Source organism: Sus scrofa, chromosome 5, assembly GCF_000003025.6.
Source record: "Sus scrofa isolate TJ Tabasco breed Duroc chromosome 5, Sscrofa11.1, whole genome shotgun sequence".
Taxonomy (NCBI): Eukaryota; Metazoa; Chordata; class Mammalia; order Artiodactyla; family Suidae; genus Sus; species Sus scrofa.
In genome coordinates, this window is record NC_010447.5 from 45748690 (window position 1) to 45763728 (window position 15039).

Here is a 15039-nt window from a genome sequence, read left to right on the forward strand (position 1 = left end):
AAATTTTTAATTCATTTAAGACTTAATTTTACTTTTTTGAAGAACAAAAAAAATAAAAAATAAAATTATTTCTGGAAGAGACTGCTGAGAAGATCTGCCTCCTTTGGCGAGAAGAGCTGAGAAGACTGTAAATCAAGGAAAAGGTGAAGTAATAAATTATGAGGAAAGCTTTGGTATTTCAAGTATATAAAGACTATTTATTTTTCCTGTGTCTATATTTTCTCTTTTTGTGGAGGAGAGGAAATTCTAAAAATATTTGATAGATGTTTTGCCATTAACACCAGAAAAGTGTGTGGGGGGAAAAGAAAGGAGGGAGGGAGAGGGGGGTCAATTTTGTTTAATTAGTAGAAAAAGCAACATAAATCAAAGCAGCCTATTGAGGCCAGTCTTTAATTTATAATGTTCTGAGAGTATAATGAATTTATTTACAGCCTAAGTGATTTGACATACTCAATTTGATTTTTGTTTTAACCTTTTATTGGGGGAGGGTTGGCTTTTTAAAGCCTGGGTAGTTTGAAACTTGGCTAAGTACCTCTGGGTTTTTTTTATTGTGGAAGCAAATATTATCATTTTAATGTTAAACAACTTGCAAGTATTAAATGGCTCATTTGTGATTTATTTTTTTACAGATTTCCCCCTTCAGGTCTAACGATTACATTAAGGCTCCTGCGTCTTGTTGGAAAGAATTTATTATAAATCAGAAAGTGTTAGAGGTTCAAAGATTAAAATTTCTGAGTGCTGATACTTTGTCTTTTCATTCCATGCAAACAAGTCTAACATTTAGAAATTCCTAAACTTTCAAGGGAAGTTGTGGAAATTCCCAGATTTTTTTTTTTTTTGAAGTAGGAGGAAGCCACTTTTTTTTTTTTTTAAGTGTGAAGTTTAATCAAATGACGGAGATAGGAGCTTCTGGGAAGGGGTGACACCCACCCAAACTTAGCAGCAAACGTTAGCTGAAGCTACTTAGCTAGCAGTTAAGGGTTGGGGGAAAGGGAGCCTAGACGAGCGAGGGTCGGTGAGAGGGCGCTATTTCACCCAACCAGAAAACAGGCTTGATAAAGGTTAGGCTCCCTTAACCATCTCACACCTCAAAGTCACACTAGTCTTCTACAGAGTAGTGAAACCTCCCAGTGGGATTGTCTATCTAGAAGACAAACATCCCTCGAATGGTTCCCAACTACTCCATTCATTTCCGAAAGACAGAGGAGCCCGTTGGACCGGTGTTCACGTCCGCTGCAAGCCCTCCCTAGATGATACAGCCCAGTAATTCAGAGCAGTCTTTCTTCGCCGCCCAACAGTTTTGGGAAGAAGCCCCCGATTTCCCTTCGCCTCTTAGAGCAGCTAAGAGCGATAGTTCCGCAGCATCTGCAGGCTGAAGCAACACAGATAGAGTCATCTTAGAATATGTAACAGGGGCTGGAGGGGGGAGGGGCGGCGATAGAGTTACAGGAAAAGAGTGGGTTAGACCCCTTGTCGGTGGGCAAAAGGGCCGAATGCGTTCTGCAGGAGGGTCGGTCCCCTTCTGCAGTTCCAAAGGGGGTCTGATCCTGTGCGCGGGCTTTCTTGGACAGGCTCCAGATGTCCTCAGCTGTTCTGAGACAGCAAGAAATGCCATCTTGACCTGAAGTCTGAAACCGTTTTTAATTCTTCTAAGCGAAGAAATCCCACCCCCTCCCTAACCGACGCTCCCCGCTCTGCTTGTCCCAGGAAAGGGTCAGGGGGAGGGTTCCCATTATGCCCCCCGTGCTCCCAGGGGGGTTTAGGGCTCCCAAAGGGCACTGGCCAACCGCTACCTCCCAGCCGAGGATGCCGGGCGCCCGGGCTCTCCGCCCCGGCTCCTCGGCCTCCTTCTTGCCGACCGCCCTCGGCGGCCCGGGCGCCCGCGCGTCCCGCGGGGCTCGGCTGCAGCGACGCGCCGGGGGGTCGCGGCCGCCCCGGGCGGTCCGCAGGCCCTCGGGACCTGGGCTAGCAGATCCGCCGCGCAGTCCGAGGCCGGAGGGACCGGGCTGGAAAGGACGGATCCGCCCACGCCCCCGCCCGGGGATGGCGCAGCGGGGCCAGCGCTCCAGGGTGGGGCTCAACAGAGCTCCGGGCAGTGCCGGGGGCGGCAGGGCGGGAGGGGTCGCCCCGCCGCTGGCCGGACGTTCCCAGCTCGGGACTCCCCTCCTTTCACTCCGGCCGCTCGGGGCCCGCTCCGACCGCCCGTAGCCGCCCCCGCCCCCCGCGCGCCCGCGCTTGCCCCGCGCGCGTTCCTAGGGCGCCACCTCTTTGCGACTCGCTCACTTCTCCGGCAGGTTTGCCTGCGAGCGTGTGAACATTCCTCTGCTCGGCTTTCAACTCGTCTCCAACCTGCGCCGCTCCGCCAACATGCCTCCCCGGCCGTGAAGCGGGGCCGCCGCTGCCCTCCGCTCGGGCTGCCGCCGCCCCTTCGCGCCGCTCTTAACCCGCCCTCGCCGCCACCTGGCCCTCCTGATCGACGACACACGCACTTGAAACTTGTTCTCAGGGTGTGTGGAATCAACTTTCCGGAAGCAACCAGCCCACCAGAGGAGGTAGACAGACAGCTAGGTATATATATGTGGGTCTCGCTACAAGTGGCTCTGGAGCAAGACGGCCTAGTTTGCAAAGAAGCTGACTTCGGAGGGGAAAACTTTCTTTTTTTCAGGAGGGGTTTAGCCCTGCTCCCTGAACCCAGGATAACTGCCGGCCAGATTAATTAGACATTGCTATGGGAGACGTGTAAACACGTTGCTCATCATTGATGCCTATATAAAACCATTTCATTTGGGTGATTATTTCGGAGGAAGCGCCTCTGATTATTTTTTCTTCTCCTTTTTGGTCCCTTTTTGCCTGTGCGGTTTGGAAAAAGCACAGTTGGAGTAACTGGTTCCTAAATAAGTAAGTGCCGAGAGGCTCCAGAGAAAGTTTTCTTCTTCTTCTTTGCAACTTTGTAGATGCCCTTGAAGTTGAAGAGGCTATTTGAGAGCAAGTGAAGGGGTGGAGGGGAGCGGGGTAATGAGGGGAAGTGGAGATGCTGGATTGACCTTTAGGGCCCCTTTCCTTTCCGTCGCAGGTCCCCAGAGCCAGAGGATACGATGCTGTGGAGGCTGGTTCAGCAGTGGAGCGTCGCGGTGTTCCTGCTGAGCTATTCGGTGCCCTCCTGCGGGCGCTCGGTGGAGGAGCTCGGCCGCCGACTGTAAGTGCCCGGTCCTCCGCTGGACACCGGGTGAGGGCTGGGGAGGCCAGGAGCAGAGGCCACCAGGCTGGGGCGCTGCCGAGGGCTCGCCGCGGTCACTGATGCTCCTCGCCTGGGTTGGAGAGCGGAGAGATCCGCTACCTGCCTGGGGCTGAGCCCGGGTTTTCAAATGCGGCGGGAGAACTGGTTGAACCTCAGGGGAAGACAGGCAAGAGACAGATTTTGTGTTTCCTTGAGAGGGAGCGTTTTTTACAGAATCTCCTCTAGGCAGAGATCCTCTGCCTCTCGGAAAAGAAAAAGGTTACTCTCAGGACCTGGGAAGATTTTGAAACCGTGAGTCTTACAAGAGACTTAGATAACTTGGAGGAAGCTGAGGGATGCAGGCGACATATGTTTGTGTGCGTTTGGTACGTAGTGAATGTGGGTGGCAGGTTTTGTGTGAAAGGCAAAAACTTTACATCTAATTTTATTATGAATGACATAATTTTAAGCATATAAAATGGACCACATTACATAATGTAGGCATATTATATAATGAAGTAGTAACAACTTTGCAATGGCACAACTCCAACATTGGGACCGATACAGTTCAAGAACGCTAGAGTGCTCGATTCCAAAACGAGTATTAGGTGTGGAAACTTTTTTCCCTTGGACTTACTGCTAACAGCTCTTTAATCTGGAGTCAAATGTTTGCATTGTAGACTGAAAACTTGTCTCTTGGCATTTGCATTTGGTGACTCTTTTAAGGATAATTCTAACTTTAAAATATAATCAAACATTAAAGCCCACCAGAGAAGTAACACCATGTTGTGTGGCTGGAAAGTTGGAAGAGTGGGAGAGTAACACTATCTGAATAATCTGTTGGACCTAGCAGTTCATTAATGTGTGTGATCATCTTTGGGTGATCTTTAAGCTGCACGGGCAGTGTTCAAGATGGGAAAATCGTAAGTTTGAGAACTGAGAGGAGTTTGCCTCTGGAGAAGGAATTAAGGAGAACTTTTACACTCACAATAAAAATAGCAATATCCAATATTTACAATCAGGTTCATGGTGCTTCCTTGTAAATTCCCAGAAGGTGTACAAAAAATGCAACTTTTTATATGTGCCCTTGGTCTATTATTATTAAAGCAGAAAAATCCTTAAATGAAATTACTTTAGACATGTCTGAACCTTGGCACCAAAATGAAAATCTATTATGAGTCTCCTAAGGCAAAATGTGTAGAACATTGTACAGAAGATAAAGCTGCATTGTATTCTTCAAATCAACATTTTGCTGATGTATTTCTGGAAATTGTCTTCAGACTTTTTGCTCTTTTTGAGACTTGTATTTAATTCAGTTATGTAAAATCCATATATAAGTATAGATGAAGACTACATTTTTTAAAGCACACTTAAATACTGTGCTGATTTGGCTAAGAAATACTGTCTTGGAACAGAGCCAATTTTTTCTCTTTAAAGTTGCTTAAGAAATACCTGTTTTCTCTTTTGAGAAACAGTAAATGGACATGATTAAATCTACAGTTATGGCATAAAAGTAGTGCTAAGTTAGTCCTAGAGGCTATTTTTAACTCTTTCTTTGTTGCACCTTGCAAAATACACATCAGAAACCATTTAGCAGCCAGAGACTCTGTTATAGTTTTGTTTGTGGGTGAAATATAATATTGCAGTTAAACACTCACACTCAGCAGATGGTTATAAAACTACCACAAAACATTCTTATAGTTAATGGCTAATGGATCATCACATTACAGCCACAGTTTTTCATGGACGCTGAAATCATCAGCAGATAAAGATGTTTCATCAAATTATTACAGCCAAATGGAGTTTAAAAAAAAAACAAGTCATTATTTTTACATTACTGCCAAGTAACAGTAAATTTTGTGTGCTGGAAAAAAAAATGTTAGTCTACTATTACAATAAATCCACCTAGTTTCTTGAAAGAAATTTTAACAGATAATCAAATCACATTACTCCTCAATTACTTTTCACACCAAGTATTAAGGAAACTACTTTAGATGTTTTTCTAAATAAGGGCTAAGTTTTAAGGGAGAGGAAACTACTACAACAATAACCCTTCCCAGGCCATGGCAGTGTAAGTCGTGAATCTTCTGGACCTGTGAGTCCAAAAGGACTTTCATAAATGAGGCCAGAGCGTAAGCTGGAGACCTATAGATGTTTTGTCCAGATGAGCATGGCTTTCAGCAGGTGGCAATCTTTGTGTTAAGTTAGAGGGAGAACCCCAGAAGACCCAGAAACCTTAAACATCATTGACTGATTTGCTTGGGAGCCAGACTGGGTCTATTCCACTTAATGAAAAGCATAACTTTTGACTGAGTCATTTGGGTTGGAAAGGACTTCTGGTGAGTCATCTTAACTCTAACACCCTAACCCTGCTCTTCCATGTACCACAGAACTTTTCTTTTCAAACCTAGACTCCTTCCTTTAGGAGCCTTGCATTGGCACGAGCCTACTGCCTCTTCCTGTGCTGAAAAAGGAATTCCCATCAGTCCAGCTCTTCCCTGTGTTCCTTGATAGTTCCTTAGAAATTTAATCTTCTTTCCTGAAAACTCCCTTGAGAGGTTTTTTTTTTTTTTTAAGGCAAAAGAGCTGTATTTTGACTGAATTTAGAGTTATCTGTGTTAAGCATTTCCTCTCTGGTTTTGCTTTTTTTTTTTTTTTTTTTTTGCAATAATCAAAGGAGACCATAAACATAGCATACTTGTTTTTCCATGTTGGATATGTAATAAATACCATGTGAACCATTGTGCTATGTAATGTTTACAGACATACTAAGTAACAGACTCTTGTTGAGGCCACATTTACAACTTAAGAACTTCGGTATGATCCAATTGGAATGTGTCGCCCACCACGTAACTTGAACATGCGAGTCATCTCCCCTTGTCTCGAATAATGTCTTATTTCAAAATTAAATAGAACACTCAGTGGACTTATTTCTTGTTGACAAAAAAAGATATTATTATATTCCTGAGCCTCTAAGGCAACTGCCCAGACAGAAATTCATTCTTCACAACACTTTCAATGCAGAAAGTCTTTGAACCAGTAAGAAAATTATGGACCAGCATTTCAGATTTAACATTTAAGAAAATCTGTGTTTTCTAATATATTCAAAATTACCCTCCCCTAAGAGGCAGAAAGAAGCTTTATACCTCACAAGTGATGTACTATTTTAAACTAGACAAAGTTGGGCCGTACTGTAGGCTTTTTATAAAATAGAAGGATAGAATGACCACCCCATTTCCCATGAGAACCATCCTGGGAAAGTGCAGCGCTTGAGTTAGGAAGGCACTGTGACTCACAGTTGACAGGCCAGCCAGGACGACAGACAGGCGTAGATGCCAGTCAGAGGGGACATGAGCAAGGGTGGCTTGATTAGAATAGACCAGCTATTAAAAGTTTTGGCATTGAGGTAAGCTAGAATGGGCTGTATTATACATTTGGACAGCAAAACAGATGGGTGGATATCTGCCAGGAATTGAGAAAGTAATAAAAGTTCCAAACAGTATAAATGATCACACTTAAGAACGTCTTTTAAATGTGATATTTTGCTAACATATATTTATTAAGCTGCAGGTCTATCAGCCCTCTTCTTTAAAAGATGTTATTAGATGACACAAATACATTGTAGCAAAGCCTCAAATTTGTATATTATTAAAAGTTTCCCAGATACTGACTCCTGCCACAGAGTAAGTGAATTTTAATCTAGTCACATGTGGCACCTTCAGAAAGGAAGAGAGATTCCTTCATGCCTCATTGAAACCAGGTTCCTGTTAAATTCTTTTCCATTAAGTCATGTCTTTTTTGTACCAGCTCCATGGCTTTAAGTCAGTACACACGCTAAAATGCTGAAGGGAAGCTGGTATTTTGGCTAGAAGATCCAAAGATAAAATGACCGGGCTTTCACGCCTTTCCTTTTTTGGGCTCACAATTATAACTAGACTGCCTCTCCTTCTCTCAGGGATAATCCAAACTCTAGGAATCCTGGTTCTTTATTTTGGAGAGGACAATGTATTTATTGAGACAACAACTTGGTCTTCAAGGAAACTGATAGATCGCTGCCCATTTGCCCATCGTCATGGTTCCCATCACAAGCTTTTTACCCTATGCCCTTCCCTCCTTGTTTTGTCAACATACACTTCAGCTTCAGCAACAGTAAGTTTTGAGGAAGTTGAGCAACAATCTTGGTTTTAGACTCAGAGAACTTCATTTTCAGAGCCCTGGTTCTGCCTATTTTCCTCATATAAGCAAGTGCAAGGCCTTTAATCTCACTGATCCTCACTTTCCCTATCTGTGAAATGAGGATAGTGCTATTTATTATTATTGCAGTTCTCTGAAGAGTTAAAGAAATTGTATTAATGAAAGTCATAAGAGACTAGATAAATCTATCATTGTGTCAGGGAAGCGAGAATCCATGGGATGCAGCCTTGTGAAATAACTTCAGATACTTTTGAAAGTGAGCCACATGAGAGGGTTATTTCTATGGTAGAAATTTGGAGTTAGGTGAAACATAGCTGCAGCAGGCATAACATGACTGATTAATGTAACTAATTCTTAAATTTGGTTAATAAATACACACAGAATAATATAATAATACTTGAGTGGACATTTAAATAAGAGTTTGGGTGTCCTCTAAAAGGATTGATAGAGGAGTTCCCTGGTGGTGCAGTAGGTTAAGGATCTGCCTTTGTTTCTGCTGTGGCTCAGGTTGCTGCTCTGGTGTGGTTTCAGTCCCTGGCCTGGGAACTTCTGCATGTGGTGGCCGCAGCTGAAAATATCAAAATAAAAATAAAAATAAAATGATTGATAATTAGTTTATTCTGTTTCACTATATTCTCATTAGAGTGCTGTTTAAATAGAAAACTTGCTTCGTGTTTGTTCCTAGAGATGCTTTTAAGACAAAGAACAAGTAGAAAAGTGAATTTCTCAAAGTACTAAGGATAATACCCTTTGAAATTCTAAGTTTTAAAAAAAAAGACACTTTTTTTTTTTTAAGTTGTGGCGCAGTGGAAATGAACCCTATTTTTATCCATGAGGAAGCGAGTTGGATCCCTGGCCTCGCTCAGTGGGTTAGGGATCCAGTGGTGCCATGAGCTGTGGTGTAGGTGGCAGACACAGCTCGGATCTGGTGTTGTGGCTCTGGCGAAGGCCGGCCACTACAGCTCTGATTGCACCCCTAGCCTGGAAACTTCCATATGCCTCAAGACGAATAGATGAAATAGAATGACCTCACTTAACACACAAAGAAAGCCATTTTAAAGAGACCACCCACTATCTTACTGAAAAATATGCATGCTATGACAGTTGGCCTCCAAATATAGGTTCTTGGTAGCCCATGGTCTTATATCAATCATGTTGAAATTCAGTCTGTTAGGTGGTTTCCTAGACAGGCTCCACAGCTCACTTCACCCTTCAGTCTTTGTTTGCTTTTACTCTGTAAAACTTGCTGTTCTTTGAGATTCGGTATTATTATTTTTTTAAGTGAAGAGCAGTGTGTGTGAGAGTGTGTGTGTGCATTCGTGCTCATACACACCGGTGCCTGGGAAGAGTATTTAGGAGAAATCTGCCACCTTTTTATTTCCCAGACTAGGACTCCTGGATTTATTTCCCCACCACAACTCTGAAAACCGTGAAAGGAAGCTCAGTCAGTGGTTTCTGTCCATTTCTTTCAATCATAATATTTTAAATTGAGATGAGAGCATAGGAATTACTGAATCTCATCCTTTCCTCTTAAAGAGATGGGACCCCCCAGACCCAAAAATGTACATGTTTACGCCAAAGTCACAGATCTAGCAAGGTGCACAACTGGGGCTCCAGGCCAAAGCCTCCTAATGGCCTGCTATTCCTTCCCCCTCTTGCCCCTTCCCTGCTCAGCCAGCTAGCACCTCTCCCTGCTTGTGCCCTGTATCTGACAACCAGACAGCTAATGGGCTCTCCTGGAGCCTGTCCTTCTGGGCTCTTCCAGCTGCTAAAATGTCATTGTTTCCTCCCCCTCCTGCTCTTTTCCCCTTAAAGCAAAAGAGCCGTGTCTGAACACCAGCTCCTCCATGACAAGGGGAAGTCCATCCAAGATTTACGGCGACGATTCTTCCTTCACCACCTGATCGCAGAAATCCACACAGCTGAAATCAGAGCTACCTCGGAGGTTTCCCCCAACTCCAAGCCTGCTCCCAACACCAAGAACCACCCTGTCCGATTTGGGTCTGACGATGAGGGCAGATACCTGACTCAGGAAACCAACAAGGTGGAGACGTACAAAGAGCAGCCACTGAAGACACCGGGCAAGAAAAAGAAAGGCAAACCTGGGAAACGCAAGGAGCAGGAAAAGAAGAAACGGCGAACTCGATCGGCCTGGCTGAACTGCAGCATGGTCGGGAGTGGGCTGGAAGTGGACCACGTGTCTGATGACTCGGAGACCTCACTGGAGCTCAATTCAAGGTAACAGGTTTCCGAGGCCCAGAGCCCCTCCTAGGTGCCCCCCAGGTGGGCTGTGGAACCTCCATTCTGTCTGGTTTGCACAAACCTGGAATTCCCTTCCTTCCTTCCTCTGTCAATCCCACAATTGAAACACTTAGAAAACCAAGACGGCTGAGAATATTGCCTGCCTTAAAGCTATATCTACCTGGACCCTCCTCAACACACACCGGGGTGTAATAAACCCCCACTTCTCTCTCCACCATCAAACCCCAAGGCCAGCCCTCTAGGACACTACTAACTCCTTTCATTTTTCACTCAAGCTTTAGAAGCTTGTGCACCTTCACCATTTGTTAGCGAAGTATGTTTATTACCCCACCTCACACCATGTCACACCAAAACTTTATGACGTTTTTTTCTTTCCTTTTTACTTCAAGAACACCGAAGGCTTTGATATGATCTACAAACATTACAGAAAAAAAAACTTACGTAAATTATTCTGAGCTGTTCACATATTTTATTTTATTAAATTTATTTAATTGAAAATTAAAATTAATTTTCAATTAAATAAATTAAAAAATGGAAACACACACTTTAAACATAGTTAGTTAAATTTAACTCAGGTTTCTACCAGTTCATGAAACCAAAATCATGATTTCTGAAAATTTTTTAAGTATAGACTTGGGAAGGTGTAAGTTTTTCCCATGTATCTGTTTTTCCACTGGCAAGTAGAAGTATTGTAGTAGGAATAACAAAACCGCATCTCTGTGGCTTACTTATCCTTAGCTCACAGATGCTTACATTCATAGGCTTTGGAACCAGAAACCTTAGGTTCAAGTCTTGAGTCTAAACTCCTCCAAGTTCACAACTTTGGGCAATTTACTCAGTCTCTTGAAGACTCACCTTTCTCTGTGTGAAATGAAGACATTACTTGTACCAACCTCATGGGGTTGGGTGAAGATTCAGTGAGCCCACGTGGGTTAGATGCTTGTCATAAAGTAAACACTCAGTAAATTGCAACCTATTGTTTTGGTGCTTTTAGATTTCATTCTGGTTGTACCATCCATCCACCCATCTATCTATCTAAGTATATATGTTTCTGTGAGGCAAAAAAAAGGGGGCCAAATATTAACCTCACTTCATAAAATAGAAAATGAAGGCATTCCACAGTTAAAGGAACTGAGCAGACCTGAGCACTGGGGTAGCAGTCCCCAGACCTACAATTTACTGCATTTCTTAACACTTAGGCCAGAGCCCTGCTAGCGGTGCTCTTTACCCCTGCATTTCCACTGATAGGATCTTTTTTGTCTTTCACTTCTCAGTACAGCTTTTCTGTGGGGGTTGAAAGAAAGAGGAAAACAGCACAAGAATGCCTCATATGCAGCTAGTGATCTCGTTATTTAAAGAGTCTCCTCTTACTTCTCCAATCCTCTCCTCTGACTGGTAGAGAGAGGATTATGGAGTGATATTTCAAGGGGGTTTTGAACCTATTTAACATCATATCCCTCTTTAAGTTAACAAAACCCATCATTAAATAATATATAAAATGATAATTTATGTTGGCTAAGTAGTATAGCTTCAGGAATCAATAGACAGTGGCACTAGAAAATCTTTAGCAGGGTAAATGACCTTGCAAATATCTAATGGATTTATAAGGGGTAACAAACCTTATAAATCTTAGCTTAATGCTCATATTCAGTGTATTGTAAGATATGATCCTAATCATACATATTTATAACTAATACAAGGGCTTTATCGCCAGAACCTTTTTTATCCTGTGTATATAGGATAAAAATATATGTATGTGTGTGTGTATATATATATATGTTACAAATAACATACATAAATATATGTTATTAAAACAGAAGTATAAATATTTTTAATGAATTCTATTCATTTAAAATTTGCAATGTTCTTAAGTGTCTGTAGAATTGAAAATCACCACTCCGTCAATTCTTGTCCCAAAGCTGTCTCTTAAGTTCAAGTAGATTTAGTAAAAATTAAGCAGTGCCCTAATCAAATCCAGACCTAGGACTGAAAGAAGTAGGTACTTCTGCTTGTTCTTTCTGCTCCCTGGTTCTGAGGGACATGCCTGGCAAGCACTGTTTGTTTGGCAGACGGATGTTGGCCTTCCCCCAGTGCATCCCAACAGAGGTGTAGGGAGGAGTGGGGAACTTCAGGAGTGTATTGAGGAAAACTTATGGGCCATGCAAATTTTGTACTCCAAAAAGAATCTTTTAGAATAACTTTTAAAATTTTATAAGAAACCAACCTTTTATTACTGTCCTTTCTTTAATCTCTTTGCATTATTATATGATGATCTGAGCGGTCGGATCATATGGCAAAAACGAATCTTGTTATAAAATATAATAGCAGTATCACTTAAAAGACGCTGACACTGTTCACTGTCCCATGAACCAAGCAGTAGGAAATACATAACTTTAAATTTTAGAAGTTACATTTTGGAATGTTTGATGTTGCAAATGAAATGTACAAATACAATAGGACTCATCTAATTGAGACCGTATAATTAGCTTTGGTAAACATTGATGTAGAAATAAAATAAAAGCTTTTCAGTACTCAAAAGAGCTAGGACTCTAAAGTGTTGTCATGCTCACATGTATAATGAACATATACATATACTTTTAGGTCATAGTATATGTTTTACCTGGCCATTCCACTATGCACCTTTATTAAAGGAAAATCAGAAGGAAGGATAACAAGCAAACTGGGCAGGGTGAAAAGATCTTTCCCTTGGTCTTTTCATGTCTTTCCTTTTTCTTTCCTTCTGAGGAAATAATTGTCCAAAGGGCTATTCAGTCCCCCTTTGCTTATGTTATTCTTAAACTTAATTCACTGAATACCATTTAGAGGGAGTTCCCATCGTGGCACAGTGGAAACAAATCCGACTAGGAACCATGAGGTTTTGGGTTTGATCCCTGTCCTCGCTCAGTGGGTTAAGGATCTGGTGTTGCCATGAGCTGTGGTGTAGGCCACAGACACATTTCAGATCCCACATTGCTATGGTTGTGGCTAACAACAGGTCCCATTAGACCCCTAGCCTGGGAACCTCCATATGCCGCAGATACGGCCCTCAAAAGACACACAAAAAAAGACTAAATACCACTTAGTGCAAAAACATTTTATAATTGGTACAATACACAAATTATTGAGTGTGACAATTACCTTTTGGGTTTTATTCATAACAGCCATCCATATCTGCCCACCAGGTAAAACTCTAGTCTTGAACTGTTTTTTTTCCTCAGCATCTATGAGCTGTTTTATCATTCCAACCAAAACTCCTGGTGAAGTGGTCAATTCCTTAAGACATGACAACAATGCTCAGCTTGCTTTTCATTCTTCAAGCTGCATATAAAATTCCTAAATTGTCAAGAGTTTGTTTGTAGGTAGGGTGCACACCCATGCAGGTCTGCCGTGTAAAGCTTTGCCCCAACTCTGGCTGTCGATGCAAAAAGACACAGCCAATAGAATTCCTTTCCATAGTTATTTCCTTGACACCAGTTTGTATTCACTGAAATAGATCACACAGAGAGAAGAGAAAAGGAGAGAGAAAAGCAGAGAAAATATCACTAGACCAACTTAACATACAGCCATTGCAGCATTTAGAAAGGTTAGGAAATGTGTCAATCCCAAGTGGTAATTTATTCTTGGTAATAAAACAGAGTGCATAAAATACCGCATACTTTTAAATTAATTGATTCTTATTCTTTAATTTGAAATAGGCTTTCCCAGTTTTTACTTCAAGATCTAGTCAAAAAATTAGCAGCAATTCTATCTTAGTTTTGGCTTCAAAAACTAAAATCCAGAGTTCTCCTGTGGCACAGAGGGTTAGGGATCTGGTGTTGTCACTGCAGCAGCTCAAGTCGCTCAGTCCCTGGCCCAGGAACTTCCACATGCCACAGGCATAGCCAACCCCCACCCCTTAAAATCCAGGAATCCAATAATAGTTTCATTCACCAGTGTTTAAGATCAATTAAAGAAGGACAGGTATCACCAGATCCACAAACAAACATACTTTGTTTAATTACACATCCTTCCAACATTTACCCCAAATCATGCACTCTACCCTCACAACAGCCCATTAACTTAGTGAGAGCTTGCTCAAAGGAGAACTTGAACAGAATAAACAATCTTTGCATCACCTACATCAGACATCACTGGGGAATAAACTTCTAAGTAAGATGTATAGAATGATGGATTGGACAACTTAGCCTTATTTCCAAATTCTCAAATTTGTCCCTTCTCTTCCCAAACTTGCCAATTAGCAGGTTTGGAAAATTCTCAAAGGGTCTCTTTTTTTTTTTCTGGCAGAATATAATTAGAAATGCAGACCCTTTTTCTTGCTGCACTTCATTGATCCTTTGATCTGACTAAAGACTCTGCCTGTAATAGAGGTTCTGGAGAGTTACAGGATCCCACAGGTACTTCCTATAGGAGATGTTGACAAGAAGTCCCCTGAATTGCTTTCCATTGTGGTTCTCTGTTCCTTAATTTATTGCTTTCCATTGTGGTTCTCTGTTCCTTAATTTATATCTTTTATTTTATGTCTCTTCATTTATATGAAAACTTAACCTCTCTTCTCTTCTTCTTTTCCTACTTTCTCTTTGCAGGAGACATTGAAATTTTCAGCAGAGACCTTCAGAGGACGTATTGCAGAATTCTGTAATAGTGAAAAGTATTAGAAATATTTATTGTCTGTAAATACTGTAAATGCATTGGAATAAAACTGTCTCCCCATTGCTCTATGAAACTGCACATTGGTCATTGTGAATATATATTTTTTTGGCCCAGGCTAATCCAATTATTATTATCACATTTACCATAATTTATTTTGTCAACTGATGTATTTATTTTGTAAATGTATCTTGGTGCTGCTGAATTTCTATATTTTTTGTAACATAATGCACTTTAGATATACATATCAAGTATGTTGATAAATGACACAATAAAGTGTCTCTATTTTGTGGTTGATTCTAATGAATGCCTAAATATAATTATCCAAACTGATTTTCCTCTGTGCATGTAAAAATAGCAGTATTTTAAATTTGTAAAGAATGTCTAATAAAATATAATCTAAATTATGTCGTGACTCAGAAGGTGAATTTTATGTGTGTGTGTATATATGTATGTGTGTGTGTATATATATATATACACACACATATATTTATATATCCTTTAAGATTTCTTGTAGAAGGAACATGATGTAACTTTTAACTGTATTTGAATGTGGTCTTAAATTTAATATGTTTATATTGGTACAAATTCCAACATTTTCACATTACCTTTTAGTTTAAAATCACTTAAAATGTATTTTTCCCAATATTTAAGTTCAATTCAGTAGAATGGCTGAATTATCTAGACCTCGTTCCATGAAGTATATCCAATAAGTAACG

General features: G+C 41.4%; 1 protein-coding gene across 4 annotated transcripts; it reads left to right on the forward strand.

Annotated features, from left to right (window-relative positions):
• On the forward strand, window positions 2279-14732 carry PTHLH (parathyroid hormone like hormone). Of its 4 annotated transcripts, none has more exons than XM_005664020.2 (4): window positions 2279-2568; window positions 3074-3196; window positions 9227-9649; window positions 14257-14732. In XM_005664020.2, the coding sequence occupies exons 2-4, from the start codon at window positions 3096-3098 to the stop codon at window positions 14264-14266; spliced, it is 534 nt and encodes a 177-aa protein (XP_005664077.1). In that variant the 5' UTR covers window positions 2279-2568; window positions 3074-3095; the 3' UTR covers window positions 14267-14732. The 4 variants fall into 4 exon arrangements, with proteins under 4 accessions (XP_005664077.1, XP_020946778.1, XP_005664078.1 ...); XM_005664021.2 differs by having other exon boundaries at window positions 2282-2552; NM_213916.2 differs by lacking the exon at window positions 2279-2568 and adding an exon at window positions 2603-2898 and having other exon boundaries at window positions 14257-14720.

Bases quoted from the DNA above. Each gene is read 5' to 3' on its own strand.
- PTHLH (XM_005664020.2), top strand. From the start codon at position 3,096: ATGCTGTGGAGGCTGGTTCAGCAGTGGAGCGTCGCGGTGTTCCTGCTG. The intron at 3,197-9,226 runs GTAAGTGCCCGG...TTCCCCTTAAAG, and splicing joins GAGGAGCTCGGCCGCCGACT to CAAAAGAGCCGTGTCTGAAC.